Raw genomic sequence first — 13,322 nt, 5'->3', positions numbered from 1 at the left:
GTGAGAGGGAATGACATGCAGCAAAGGGCTAAAGCTGGAATCGAACCTGTGGCAGCTGCAGCAGGACACAGCCTCTGTATATGGAGCGCCAGCCACCGGGTGTCCCAAGTCTGTTGTTTTTATATTCAATCAGAAATCAATCAGTTATCAATAAACCTTATATTTGTATCTGTTTATCATGTTCACACTTTCAGATTGCAACAGCAAAAAGAACGAGCGTGTGAGCTTTTAAATCTGCTGTTCAGACAAGAACAACCCCCCCCATACACACACACACACACACACACACACACACCTTCAGTGTTTCGGGGTAAACAGAGGATGATAAATAACTCACATTTCTGTGATACACAACACACTGCAGGAAGAATGAGACACACACGTGTTCAGACACCAGTGTCTTCTTGTCTTCTCCTGTTTCCTAAACTGGTTTAAACTGGTGAATCACACTTTGATGTCTGCTGATGTGTCCGCGTCACCTTCAGCCGTCTGTGTCACTTCCTCTCTGCTGCGAACAGACTGTAAAGATTATCACACCATCACTTCAAAGATATCGGTTACATTATGTAGTTTTGATTTAAACGTGTAATGTCAAACTCTCAAGAATGTTAACCCTTAAAAAACAGGATCAGCATCACTTTTCTTGTGCTGTTTTCAAAAACCGTTCACAAGTATTTAACCCTTTATCCCTGAGCATATTGGTTTGATTTCTTTTGAAAACATCGGAAAAAAGTCAATCAGCAGATTGGGAAGGAATGTCCCGCAATTTGCAAGAAATTAGTAATTTGGAAAATTATTTTTGCCTCTACAGGATATTTATAATTAACATAATGGCTTATTTAAAATTGTTTTAGTTAATTATTATAATTTTTAAGCACCTTTAAGGTCACTTTCAGGTCACTTTCTTCTTTTTTGTTTATTTTACTTTGCTGATGTTTTGGTGTGTGCGCTAATTTTTGGGTAATTATTCTGTGAGTTTTATCAATTTCTTGCAAATTTTCAGGTCATTTTTTGCTTATTGCCATGTTTTTCAAACAAATCAAGCCAACTGCCCAGGTTTTAAAGGGTGAACAAAAAAATTGAAATGAAATTATGTTGATTTTTTCAGCATCAAACAGAATAAAAAACCCTCCTGCAGATTTTAATTATTTTTTCTGTGCAGTTTTGTGATTGGAGGCAGAGTGAGAGATGTGTGTGCAGACTCGATTCCTTCTGCATGTCCAAACCGTCTCATCTCATAAAGATGACATCATGCTCCTGCTGGGTGATTGATGCATGTTTGTCGTGTGAACACTCATTCACATATAATGTTAGAGTACACACACACACACACACACAGGTCCAGTCCTGTTTAATGACGCAGTTGTTGGTTCGTGTCTGTATGACATCACACACGTCTTTTAGTCATTGTTGGAAAGAACATTTGCTCAAGTCCTTTACTTAAGTATAATTTTGAGGTTTCTGTATTTTACTTATTACTGAGTCTGTATCTTCATACATCTCAGAGGCAAATATTTTACTTTTTACTGCCGCTGGGCAATAAAATCGTCGGGGAAACTCTGGTGTCATTTCAATGATTGAGATTCAAAGAAGTAAAACTATTCAATATTTCAGAAGATCAGAGAAAAGCCCAGAAAATAAATTTGCATTTTTGTATCAACACTTTGCTTTTTTTTAATTTTTCCATAAACTGTAGGCTACAAACAATGGATGTAGCTTTTTTTTTGCTGTTTGATATGACAGGTATAGTGTGAATGTGGCGAACATCCAAAAGTGAGAGAAAACAGGTGCTGGACCAAGCAAAATAGATGTGAAAGAACACTTTTTTTCCCTTTTAGTTATTTTTTCTCATATTTTTATGTGCATATGTATATGTGTGTAAGCATATATACATATATGTATGTGTATGTGTATATATATATATTTTTTAATATATTTTTTCTCAGTATCTTTTAGTTATTCTTAATTATTTACTCACTTATTTCTTTTTTCTCTCAGAATTATTATGTATTTTTGTATTTACTAATTTATTTCCCTTTTCTTTTTTAGTATTTTAGTTTAATCTTTGTTTGATTAGTGTTTGAGCCTTTAAATGTTTTTGTCTTGTCTTATGACACTTTTGTTGTATTGTAGAAGTTGGAAACTTCTTGGTATCACATGACCTGTCAGGTGACACATTCATGGGACTTCTGGGGCGTGTCTCTGTACTTTGTCCTGTCTGAGGACGGTTTGATGTCCTCCTGAGGCTGGCTCCAAAACAGAGTAAATCCATGTTAAAATGCCCAAATTTACAGCAGAAATAAACATGTTTACAGTCTGGTACAACATTCAAGTGTATGTGGGTGAATTTTAATTTAACTCACCTGTTTGCATTTTATTGAGGCTTGAAGTTACACACAGTTAAAGTTGTGGCCACTTTGAGTGACAGGTTGCTTGCCCATAATAAGTTTCACCGTTAGATCCACCCTCTCGCCGAAATATAGTTACTTCCGGCTCCACAAAACCAAGACGGTGATCGGCCAAAATACCAAACTCGATCTATCAAAACAGGAGTCTATAAATGAATGTGTGACGTTACGGAAGCGTTATTTTTATTTATTTACCTTTATTTATTTTATGAACATTTTAAAAATAAAATGTAAATGCACCCCATTGTAGCCAAAAGGCTAACTTCCATCGGCAGTCCCCCTCCCAGAGGGGACACGGCAAAGTGACCCGGTAATAACGTGCTGTCTTTGTTTTGAGGCTTTGAATTCGGCATTTTGGCCGTCGCCATTTTTTTTAAAGCCTTTGAAAAGTGAAGTTATCTGAAAATAAACAGGATAATTTTTGGCTTGATAGTTAATCTGCAATGGTGAAACCAGTTATTTGGTTTATGAATGAATGAATTCAACAGAAGCAGGTTTGGTGGGTCAGCTTGCTACAACTTTAATCCAAACATCGCTCTGCATATTCATTACATCATCATCATCATATCCTCTACACACAGCTCCCTCTCATATCTCTAAACAATTTTAACAAAATAAGTCTAGTAGCACATCATTCAATAACATTTTATTTTACAATTCTCTCTCTGTACTGTAGTGTTTTTCTCTTTAAACATCAGGAATATTTGTTCGTTGTCTTTTATTTAGATTTTTTTTTTTAAACACGAAGACGAGACAGAGTACACGAACGATGACAAAGAGATCAGAGTGTGAACTGACACACACTCCCCCCGTTTACCAACACACACACAGACACACACACAAACACACACATCTCAAAATAATTTAATGTCTGTTAAAAACATTTCAGCAGAGGACTCAAGCGTTTAAGATCGGAGAGAAGCTGATTTTTTTTCTCGTTTTAAAGAATCGTGGTGAAGCCACGATAATAATTTGACGATAATCTCAAATCAAGGTCCACTTACTGGCTGTTTTCTGAGCTTTTAACCCCAAACTCACAGGCTTCATCAGCAGCAGCAGCTCGGTTGTGAAGGCCACGAGCAGCGTCTGAAAGCTCCGGAAAAAGCCACTAAGACATCGTGGATCACCAACGCTCAGCTTCTCTCCGCACTCCGAACACAGACCGACCTCTGACAGTCACATAATGATGTGTGTGTTTGTGTGTGTTCAAAAGAGAAAGTGTGTTGCTGTGTGCTTGTTCGTCGGCACACGTACACAAACTGTGGTGTTAGTTAGTTACATCAGAGGCACTTTGACCCCCTTTAATGTGCCCCCCAATAAATGAAAATAACAGAAAATAAATCAGATTTTTTATTTTAATAATTTGGCTTCAAGTTTTAACCCCCGTCCCCAAAACTCCCCCGAAAAAACAAAACAAACAGAGAAAAACGGCATGTTAGACATCCAACATGGCCGACTAAAACCGGAGCAGAGCAGGACTCCGTTAAAAAACACCTCGACGTGAACACTTTCCAGCAGAGCGACAGATCACATCAGGTCGACAGGAAACGAAATTCAGGTGAACTGACGCACTCTTGGTTTCCTTCGAACAGCGCAGACGTACTTTTACTACGAAGGACACTTTACTGAAGTGGATTTACTTTTTGTTTTACTGACATCTGGAGCTGATTTGTCTTTTTTTACAGTGAGATAATTAAAACAACAAGAGGACGCCGAAAAAAATGAGCAGCGGACCCGTAAAGAGTGATGATTTGACTCAATGCACATTTCGGAATTTTGACCACGAAGGTCGACTGAAATATTTAACGTATTAAAAAAGACAGACAGCCGCTCAAAGTTGAGTTTACAATGAACGCGAAGTGAGCGTTTCCCATGATGCAATCACGTCGACCTGCACATTCTCATCCCAACTCGTCAAATATCGCTGACGCAAATGTCGTTCCAGAATGGCGCATCAATTTATGCCAGTTACGTGCATTGTTTCTTTTCAAAGCTGACTTCCGTTTTCACAGGAAATTTGCAGCTTCTACGAAGACAAAAATCTTCTTCAAAATAAACTTAGGCTGGTAAAACATCCTGTATTTATGTTTATTTCCTTGTGCAACAAACGCACATGGTTAGGCAACAAAAGCAGGAGAAAAACACCCCGTTATGGTTTGGCTCAACATTCGGACAGGAAGTGAACAGCAGGCTCCAGGGTGAAAGTCCAGGGTTTGTTAGAAACATTCTCCTCTCCTCCTGTCGAGCCTATGGGGGGTTTTCAGCACCTTACATTACGTTTTTAACGCCTGAGTTTCAAACTGACGCCACCCGGCAGTGTATCACGTCCATGAAACGTCGGTGTCTGAGGCTGAAACCAACGACCGCGCGGCTGCATTTGAAGAGTTGGTAATGAGAATGGGCGACACGGAAGATGCAAAATTCATGCTTTTTTGCTGAAATGTTTCGACTCCTGTTTCCCAAAAGCTGATCAGTGTTGTGATCTAGTTCAGATTCTTCTGATGTCAACAAGAATCAGAAACGGAGAACAGACTTATTGTCGCCGTGACAACCTACAGCTCTCCATATTAACGTCAGCACTGCACAGAGACGGAGGAAAAAAGGAACGGGCTCGCAGAAAAGCGAGCGAGGTCGTAGGACTCCGTAAGTTCTGGAAATATGTTTTTGTGACTCGTGTAAGCTGTTTTGTTGAGTTGCTTCTTAGCAAAACGCTGTGAGTAATTTAAGTTGGTCTTTTATTGTGGAAGGTAAACCACAGAAGGATGCTCTGCCGCTGTGCGTACTCAAAGCCTCCGTGTTCATTCATCACATCACTTGATTATTAGCTGTTTTTTACTGCAGTTAGCCGTTAGTTGCCTTCCCCAGTTTGTTAGCACAACCGTTAGCACAGCTGTTAAGGGCTAACGTGACAGTTGCTAAATACTCCAAAAACAACCCAGCGGCCGTATTTGTGCGAGTAACAAAACATGAAAATTTGCTTCACGTTCTGTGTGAACACACAACACAACAAAAGAGCCCACGCTCAACATAATTTAAAAAAACATTAGAGCTTTAACTATTTACTGACCTTTAGCGGCACATATAACCAAACAAATTAGCATTTAATGAAACTACAATCTGCTCAACTCAGTGGTAATTTATTTATTTATTTATTTTTTAATCAATTTTTGCTCTGAAATGATGTTTTTGGACTTAAAAATGGCCAAATTTAAAGATTTAGGGTGCACTGGCACCAAATACCTGAAGCTAAAATCATAGTAATCATACACACGTGTGTTACTCTAAAAAAAGCAACACAGATGAGTCATACTGAAGACGTTAGAGACATTTTTAGGAAGCAGGTGAAAGGACTGAACTGGTTTAAAGAATTTAAAGTTAACTCTGAAAATGAAAATGGTTCAAGGGACTTTTTAAGGTAAAGATTATGAAAATGAGTCATTCCTGTCAGAGAAGTATTCCCAGTCCTGAACGCTGCAGCCCAGTGCGCCCAGTTCAAACCAGTTCTGACGGAGCTTACACCTGCAAACAGACTCCACTAGCCAATGAAATCTATCAAAAGGTGTTCAGATCCTTTAGTAAATGCAGACCTGCAGAATGTGGATCATGCTGACTGCTGGAAAAGTGTTGCGTTCGCCTCCATCACGCTCGCTAGCGGAGGGACGGGTGTGAACGTCACCTGTGGCAGGTGTTTTTTTTGGAAGCTCGGCCTGCTGGAGAACGCTTCGTTAACCCAGAAATCAGCAGAGAGACGAAAACCAAAATGAGCCCCCACCACAGCTGAGAGAGAGCCGAGAATAAAAACGACAACAGAACTCTTCGCCGCAGAAAAAACGACAAAAAAAACAAAATAAACCGAGAAGCTTCTGAATCCTCTGTAGAAACCACAACCTTTATATTCCCTCTACAATTATGTACAATTAGACTTTATACAAGTAAAGCAGTGATGCTCTCCTCACAGCGCTCTGTGTGTGTGTGTGTGTGTGTGTGTGTGTGTGTCCTAAGTGGAGCTGCTCTTGGAGAGGTTCGGGTAGAGGACGGCTGCCGTCACGGCGACCATCACTGCGATGACCGGCATCCAGGGGCTCCAGCCGCTCTGTCCGAGAGACAAAGAAGATCCAGTTAGCCTGAACCGTCGTGTCCGAACTTTCTGATACAAACTGGTGCAAAGACTCAAACCAGTAAGAAAGAACAAATACAGGAAGAGGAGAAAGAAGAAGAAGAAGAGCAGAGGGACACACAAGAAAAGAGAAAAAGATTAAAATAATAAAGAGTCGAGCCTCCGAAGCCCCCAAAACCACCAAAAGATGGATTTTTCTAAGATTTTTATTTAAGCACAGGTTATCTTAAAGTGTTTATATAGTTGTGGGATTTAAGACTCTGGGACTTTTTTTTAACCCTTTGAAACCTGAAACATTTTTCTTTATTTCTTTTTTTAAAAAAATAGGAGGCAATGAGAGAATAAATGACCCTAAAATTAGCAAGAGATTAGTCAAAAGTAGAAAATTTCCTACAAATTTGTGGGAGAAAGCAACCAAAAAAAAAACAACCAAAAGAGCAAGAAAAAGAAAGGGTATAAACGGGCAAACAAATTGAAAAAAGCTCTTATAAATGTATACGAATTCTATAACATAAAAATAAAGATGTAACTGAGATAATCACAAGTATAGTTTTTCCCCTAGCTTTTTCAAAAGTATTTTTTAAATCCACTTTTTTTTTTCCAATTTGTGGAATATTTCTTCCCGAGTTGCTCATAAGCTTTCTTCACGTTTTTTTTTGAAAGAAATCTCTCCAATTTGCTCAGGGTGCAAACAACAAAATAAAAGAAACAAAAAAAATGAACTGGCATCAGTTACTGAGGCTTTGGTAAAATTTGCCTGAATGTTTATTGTAATATGAAACATTTTTTTTCTGTGACTTTAACACAAGAAGCATTAAGTTTTTGTTTAAGTTAGCAATTATTTGGAGGATAAGGATTTTAAAATGTTAAGTCAGAAAATACTTATTAAATCCTACTCCCCATGTAATTTTTTGACTTTTTAAGATAAACTTAAGACATTTTAATACCAATTATTTTGAATGAATTAATGAATTCAGTGCCTTTCAAGACTTTTTTAGTGTAAGAATTTAAGGGTTAACTGAATAAAAAGATTAAATTAACAAAAAAATTAAACAAATTAAACAAAAAAATTACACATGCAAATAAAATATGAAGGGGAAAATAAATGAAATGTATCACCGCACTTAAAAAGCTTATACAATAAAATGTGTATAAAACACAGATTACTGACTTATCTGAGTTACATATTTGAAGTTTTATGTTTTATTTAAAGTGATTTTCAGACAGACGTTCCTCATTTCTACTAGTACTCGGACGTTTGTTGCTCTTGCATAGAAATTGCTGAATTTTGCTCCACCTGAAAGAAGTAAAAGAGTCGTGACCGCTGAACTTGTTTCCCTGGAGGTTTACGAAAAATTTGCGCAAAATTTTGTGACACAGTTTTATACTGTTTAATCTCTTTTTTTAAATCTGTAACATAACTAAGCGAATTATAAATACAGTTTATTGGACATTTTTCTCTCATTTTTTGATCATATCTAATAATAATAATATATATATATACTATATATATATGAATCAAATTCTTTGTACATGTAAATGTAGTTGTAAGTACAAGTTCCAGTGTAGCTTATGTGACTCTTTTTTTTTAAAAATTATTTTTTGGGCTTTTATTGTCTTTAATGGACAGGACAGTTTAAGCGTTAAAGTGGGAGAGAGAGCGAGAGGGGGCGACATGCAGCAAAGGAAAATAATCCTGTTTCCCAAATTTGTGCATAAAAGATAATGACTTGAATACTGAATATTAAAAAAAAAAATCATCTTTCTGGGTTTTAGGAGGAGTAGAGGAAAGAGGAAATAAAAAAAAAGAAGATAAAATAAAATAAATACACAGGAGGAAGCAGCAAAGTAAACGAGGCCGAGGAGGTTACCTGAGTAGAAAAAACAGAAAAGTTACGAACCAGTTTTCCCTCACAGCAAACGACTGGAAACACTGGTCAGACATTCCCAAATAAACAAACAAGCAGCACGACAACAACACGGGACAGACACGATGGACTCGATGATGGATGTTTTAAAAATGAAGAAACCGCAGTGAGTCCAAAGAAAGACTTGAAGGCAAAAAAAAAAGATGGATGAGTCAGTGTAAACAACACAAACCTGTAAGCAGCATAAAGACTGAATAAAATGGAAAAACAACTGCAGCAGACTGGATGCAAGAAATGGAAGAAAATTAATAAGAAAAATAACCACAAACTCTGAGGTGGAGAGAAATTATGTATAAAAGAATAAAAAAAGAAGCACCAACACCCTGAAAGTGAGAGGGAGCTGTGAGGATGAATGAATGACGGAGGTGAGTAACGTGTTAGTAACGGACTTTCATACAGAGGTGGTCAGATGTGAAAGTGAAACCTCGACTCTTTAAAGGGAAACCTTTATCGTCACGTGACGAGTCAGACGGAAACCGAGTCCAGAATAAAGACTCACTTAGCTTCATGCTAACTGCTTGTTTACTGTAAGAGATTTTTGAAAGTAATGGGCTCGTCCTGAATCCCGTACAGAGACGATGGTGTTAATACTGCTCAGATCATCCCAGAATTTAGCTTTAATTCATATAAATTTGCGAGAGCTTGCAATTATATCTAATACTGCCTAAAACTGTAGCTGCCAAACGCTGCCAATTTTTTTGTGACCGACAAGCCGAACAACCACAGAGGAGGCGACGGAGCTGCTGGTTTAAATTAAAAAATATATAAAATTCAAATTAGAAGAATTTTTACAAACTCTCCGATCTTTCCACATGAATTTAGCAAATTTAGGACCACTGTAAATTATAAATTACACAACATGGAGCTCACACTAAATATACACACAGAAGTCCAAGGCTTTTATTTGTCTGGTAACAATACTAATCAACTTTATCCAAACGAGACAAAACATAGCCCTAACCTCCCACTGTTAAGTAAAGTTAAGTTAAAGTTAAGTAAAAAAGTTAATCTGGTGATGCTCTAATATTCTTCTCATTGTCAACAAATCTGATGCGCAGACACAAGTCAAAAATTAATGTATCTACTGACAAGTGTCTTTATATCAAATCTGATGTTATTTTAGAAACTATTAAAAACCCATCAATGGGCGAGTTTCCATTACCCAAAATTTGCGCAAAACCTAAGTGAACCACACAAAATCCAAAATGCTCGACTGCATCAAAAATGACTGACAGTGAGATGAACTTGCGACAGTTGCATAAAGGGTGAGCTGTTTTAAACATACATCCCTGGTTGCCGTTGTTATGACGTGATGTCTGTTCTGCACAACTTGACTGGTTGATGGTTTGGTTTTTTTTGCAACGCAATGCGAAAAAATTAGGTCGCTTTTGCAGCGTAATATTTATAAAACGTGTAAAAAGTACTGTTGGCAAAAATATATTGATGTGCAGATTAATTGAACAAAAACTAAAATAAAATAAAATAAACGCCTCCCATGTGTCATGGCCTGTAAACTGTGACGTCTTATCTTGACCATGAACGCACACTGTAGTTACACCAGCCTGCTGCCACAAATACTCACTAGAGCACCAAATGTGGATTAATCCGCCGCTGAAAATAGTCCCCAACTAATGCACCACTTCCTTCTGTTTGAGAAACATTTGATAAAAAGCACAGTGACCATCTGTATGGAGGTCAAAGTACAGAGAGATGGACGAACACATTTTGTGACAATCGGAAAAATATAGATTACGTTATATAGACAGATTATAGTCTATAACGTCAAAAATTATCAGCACCGGAGAGTTTTGTCTTGTTGGCGCCTGCAGACTAATGTTTCCTAAAACTGTCAGCACACTCAGAGACAGAGGTATGCCTTTAAACGGAGGCTCTGTGGTCGCAGTGAGCCCGTCCCTTTAAAGAGTTCAGTGTTAGCTGCGGCAGAGCAGAAGCAGAAGACGTGTGACTGGCAGCCATGCAGTTAGAGCTCCTGCCTACAGCAGAGGACAAAGACAGTCCATCATGATGATGATGATGATGATGATGATGATGATGATGATGATGATGATGATGATGAGACTCAGTCGTAAAGGAAAGATTAGGAGGTGAGAAGAACGTCCCGCTGATCAGAATTCAGGGTTCAACACAAAAGCTGATATAAAACAGCAGTCTGTACCAACAGATATTAAACTTTAAAATTCAAACAGAGGAAAAACTGCGTGGGGTCAAAACATCACTGTCTGACTCGAATAACTCCAGTGTACTGGTACTTTTCTCAACACAGGACCCTGAATTCATCTCAGAGCAGGACGACAGTTTCACCTCCGTCATCTTTCCCTCCACAGATGACGGACAGATGGAAAAGAGAGACAGACTGATGTCATGTCGGTGTGTACCTTTCTACCACAACTGGCCGAAACACCAGTACAGCAGAGCCAGGACAAGGCCAATGAATATGGCTTGGACAGGCTGCAGTATGGATGGCTAGAGGGGAGGGAGGGAGGAGGGGGGAGGAGGAGGAGGAGAGGGATAAGAAGATATCAGCCGGCAAATCAACCAAAACCAACATGGAGGATGGAGCAGCTACAGCGAGGGGGAGGAGGAGGGGGAGAGAGAGAGACAGAGAGAGAGAGGGAGGTAGTTCGTCGGGCGGCAGGTTTGTATCGAGTCGGCCGTTTCGACAGATTAAACAGCCACGTTCACCAAACACCACAGAAGAAGTGCAATCCGTCACCAGGCTCTTTTAAAACAGCAACACTTTCCCGCTGGATTTCAGCTCATTAACTTTCTGCACCAGGATGCCTCATCAGCGCTCAGAGACCGAAGTTTGTGTATCAGCTGCTGGCTGGAGGCCAGAGCAAATGTCTGAAATCTGATCTCTGATTTCAAAAAAAAGGAGTGAATGCTAAACATTGTGTCTTAAACATGTTGTGCCTGGTGAAGATAAATAATGGACCTGAAGGATAATTCTGCTTTTTCAACCGGAATTTTATTTTCATAGTTTGGTCCATCACTTCAATAATTTACACGTCAGACGCCTTATCTCCATTTCATCATGCAACATGACGACTCAACTCTCGACTCGACTTTTTTTTTCTTTTTTAGCAGAAGTTGCGGATGGTACCTGGTCATTTTTTTGGGATCACCTCAGTCGAAGGGGAAAGAAAACTGCTTGTTGTGTAACAGAGAGACAAAGAGGAAGAGAGAAGGTGTAAATCTGATTATTGCACAAGGTTTCTGTCAATTGTAACAACTTAGTTAAAATGCTGCTTTGTCACATTATAACCCAAAACCCGCAATATTTTCTAACAAGCTCACCCAAACCGCTTGACCCGCGGACTGTGGATCGACCCGCCCCTCAATACTGCTCGGGGTTTAAAATTAAGGATTACCAAACTGCCCCGAGCAGGAAAAATCCCACGTTGGGATAATAAATCTAGCAACTCACTATCAGTGGACAAACGTTGAAAACGAATAAAACACGGTAGCTAAGGAGTGAACTTCTCTTTCTCACCATTTGCAAACTTTCATGTCGCATTAATGCAAGTTACTAACTCGGCCCTAAATTTGCAGGCCCACATGCATCAAGGCTGCGCTGCTGCTGTGGTGATGCCTGATGCTACTACACTACACTACATGATCACATATTAACATTAACATACGTATAAACTACCAAACACTTTCATTTCTTATTGTTATAATAATTATTATTGTTGTGATAGCTGTTATTGTTATTGTTAATTGTTATTGTCGTTGCTGTGCTTTTCTCTCCCCTCTCTCTGTTTCTGGCGTCATCACACACTGTTAGAAATGATTGGACAAACACTCTGAAAATAACACTCATACATTGAAATAAACGGGAATTATCACTTCTAAATGTCAGTTAAAACAAAGTTTGTTGATCCTGTGAATCTGGATCAGGACTTTTATTTCGAAAAGCTCTGTGGACACAAAACCTGAGGAACAAGACAAACATGGACTGTCACGTCAACAAAAGACCGAAGAGGAGGAAGAGCTGAAGACAGGCAGATGAGAGAGAAGAGGAGACAGAGGGAGAGGAGGAGGAGGAGGCTGCTCCGCCTCGCTGTCGTCTCCTGATTTGTGTTTCCTGGAGTTTTTCAGACGCTAAAAGCTGTTATTGATCAGCTCAGGGTGGACGGCAGGAGAGACGATGATTTGTGATGATTTTTTATCATCTATCTCTATAACATTAGCTTTACATTATTTAGTCCATTTGCTTTTAGCTCCACAGCAGCTGATTCAGTCCTCGTTGTTAGTTAACAGGACTAAAAATGTGATTCAGGATTCATTTGTAGATTAAAGAAAGCTGATTGGTGAGAAGTTTTTTATGTGTTCAGAGTTAGAGAGTAAGCAGTGAGGAGGGACGCTGTAAACTAGTGGTGATGGGTGGATGTTACTGCTTAGCAAGTCCAAGACTGCCACAGTGTCCACGAGCAAGTCTGGTGCTTCTCCTGCTTTAATCTTTCAGCCAAAACAAAACATAACTGTGGGAAAAAAACATCATGAAAACATCTGGATTTAAAGCTGAGCAAACACAAGAATAAAAGTTGCAACACAAACTGTTCATGGTCTTTGGTATGATTAAAAAAAGAAGTGTGTGTTTTTGTTTTTGTGTTGTGTGTGTGTGTGTGTGTGTGTGTGTGTGTGTGTGTGTGTGTGTGTGTGTGTGTGTGTGTGTGCACTCACAGAGCTGGTCTTGTCCTGCAGCAGCTTCAGGTTGCTCCTGCACTGCTCCAGCTCCTGGTGGATGTTCAGCTTCTCCTTCTCTGTTCTCTCATAGCGCTGACGGAGGTCCAACAGCTGCGACTGTGTGTCTTCATACTGCACATACACACACAAACACACACA

The 13,322-nt window shown here is 39.0% G+C and overlaps 1 protein-coding gene across 1 annotated transcript in view; it reads right to left on the bottom strand.

The window, feature by feature from the left end:
- Positions 1–5,261: 5,261 nt before the first annotated feature.
- The window catches only part of slmapa (sarcolemma associated protein a), a 78,580-nt gene continuing 70,519 nt past the window's right edge, over positions 5,262–13,322 (bottom strand). Inside the window, exons 24-25 of the mRNA XM_042494201.1 lie at positions 13,161–13,295; positions 5,262–6,501 (exon numbers count right to left, since the gene is read on the bottom strand). Of these exons, the coding sequence (XP_042350135.1) occupies positions 6,406–6,501; positions 13,161–13,295 (231 nt within the window). The 3' untranslated portion in view covers positions 5,262–6,405. The remainder of the gene's footprint in view (positions 6,502–13,160; positions 13,296–13,322) is intronic.

This window comes from Plectropomus leopardus, chromosome 2 (genome assembly GCF_008729295.1).
Source record: "Plectropomus leopardus isolate mb chromosome 2, YSFRI_Pleo_2.0, whole genome shotgun sequence".
Lineage (NCBI taxonomy): Eukaryota > Metazoa > Chordata > Actinopteri > Perciformes > Serranidae > Plectropomus > Plectropomus leopardus.
The sequence above is the reverse complement of the archived record's forward strand: the minus strand, read 5'-3'. Positions and strand labels throughout refer to the sequence as shown.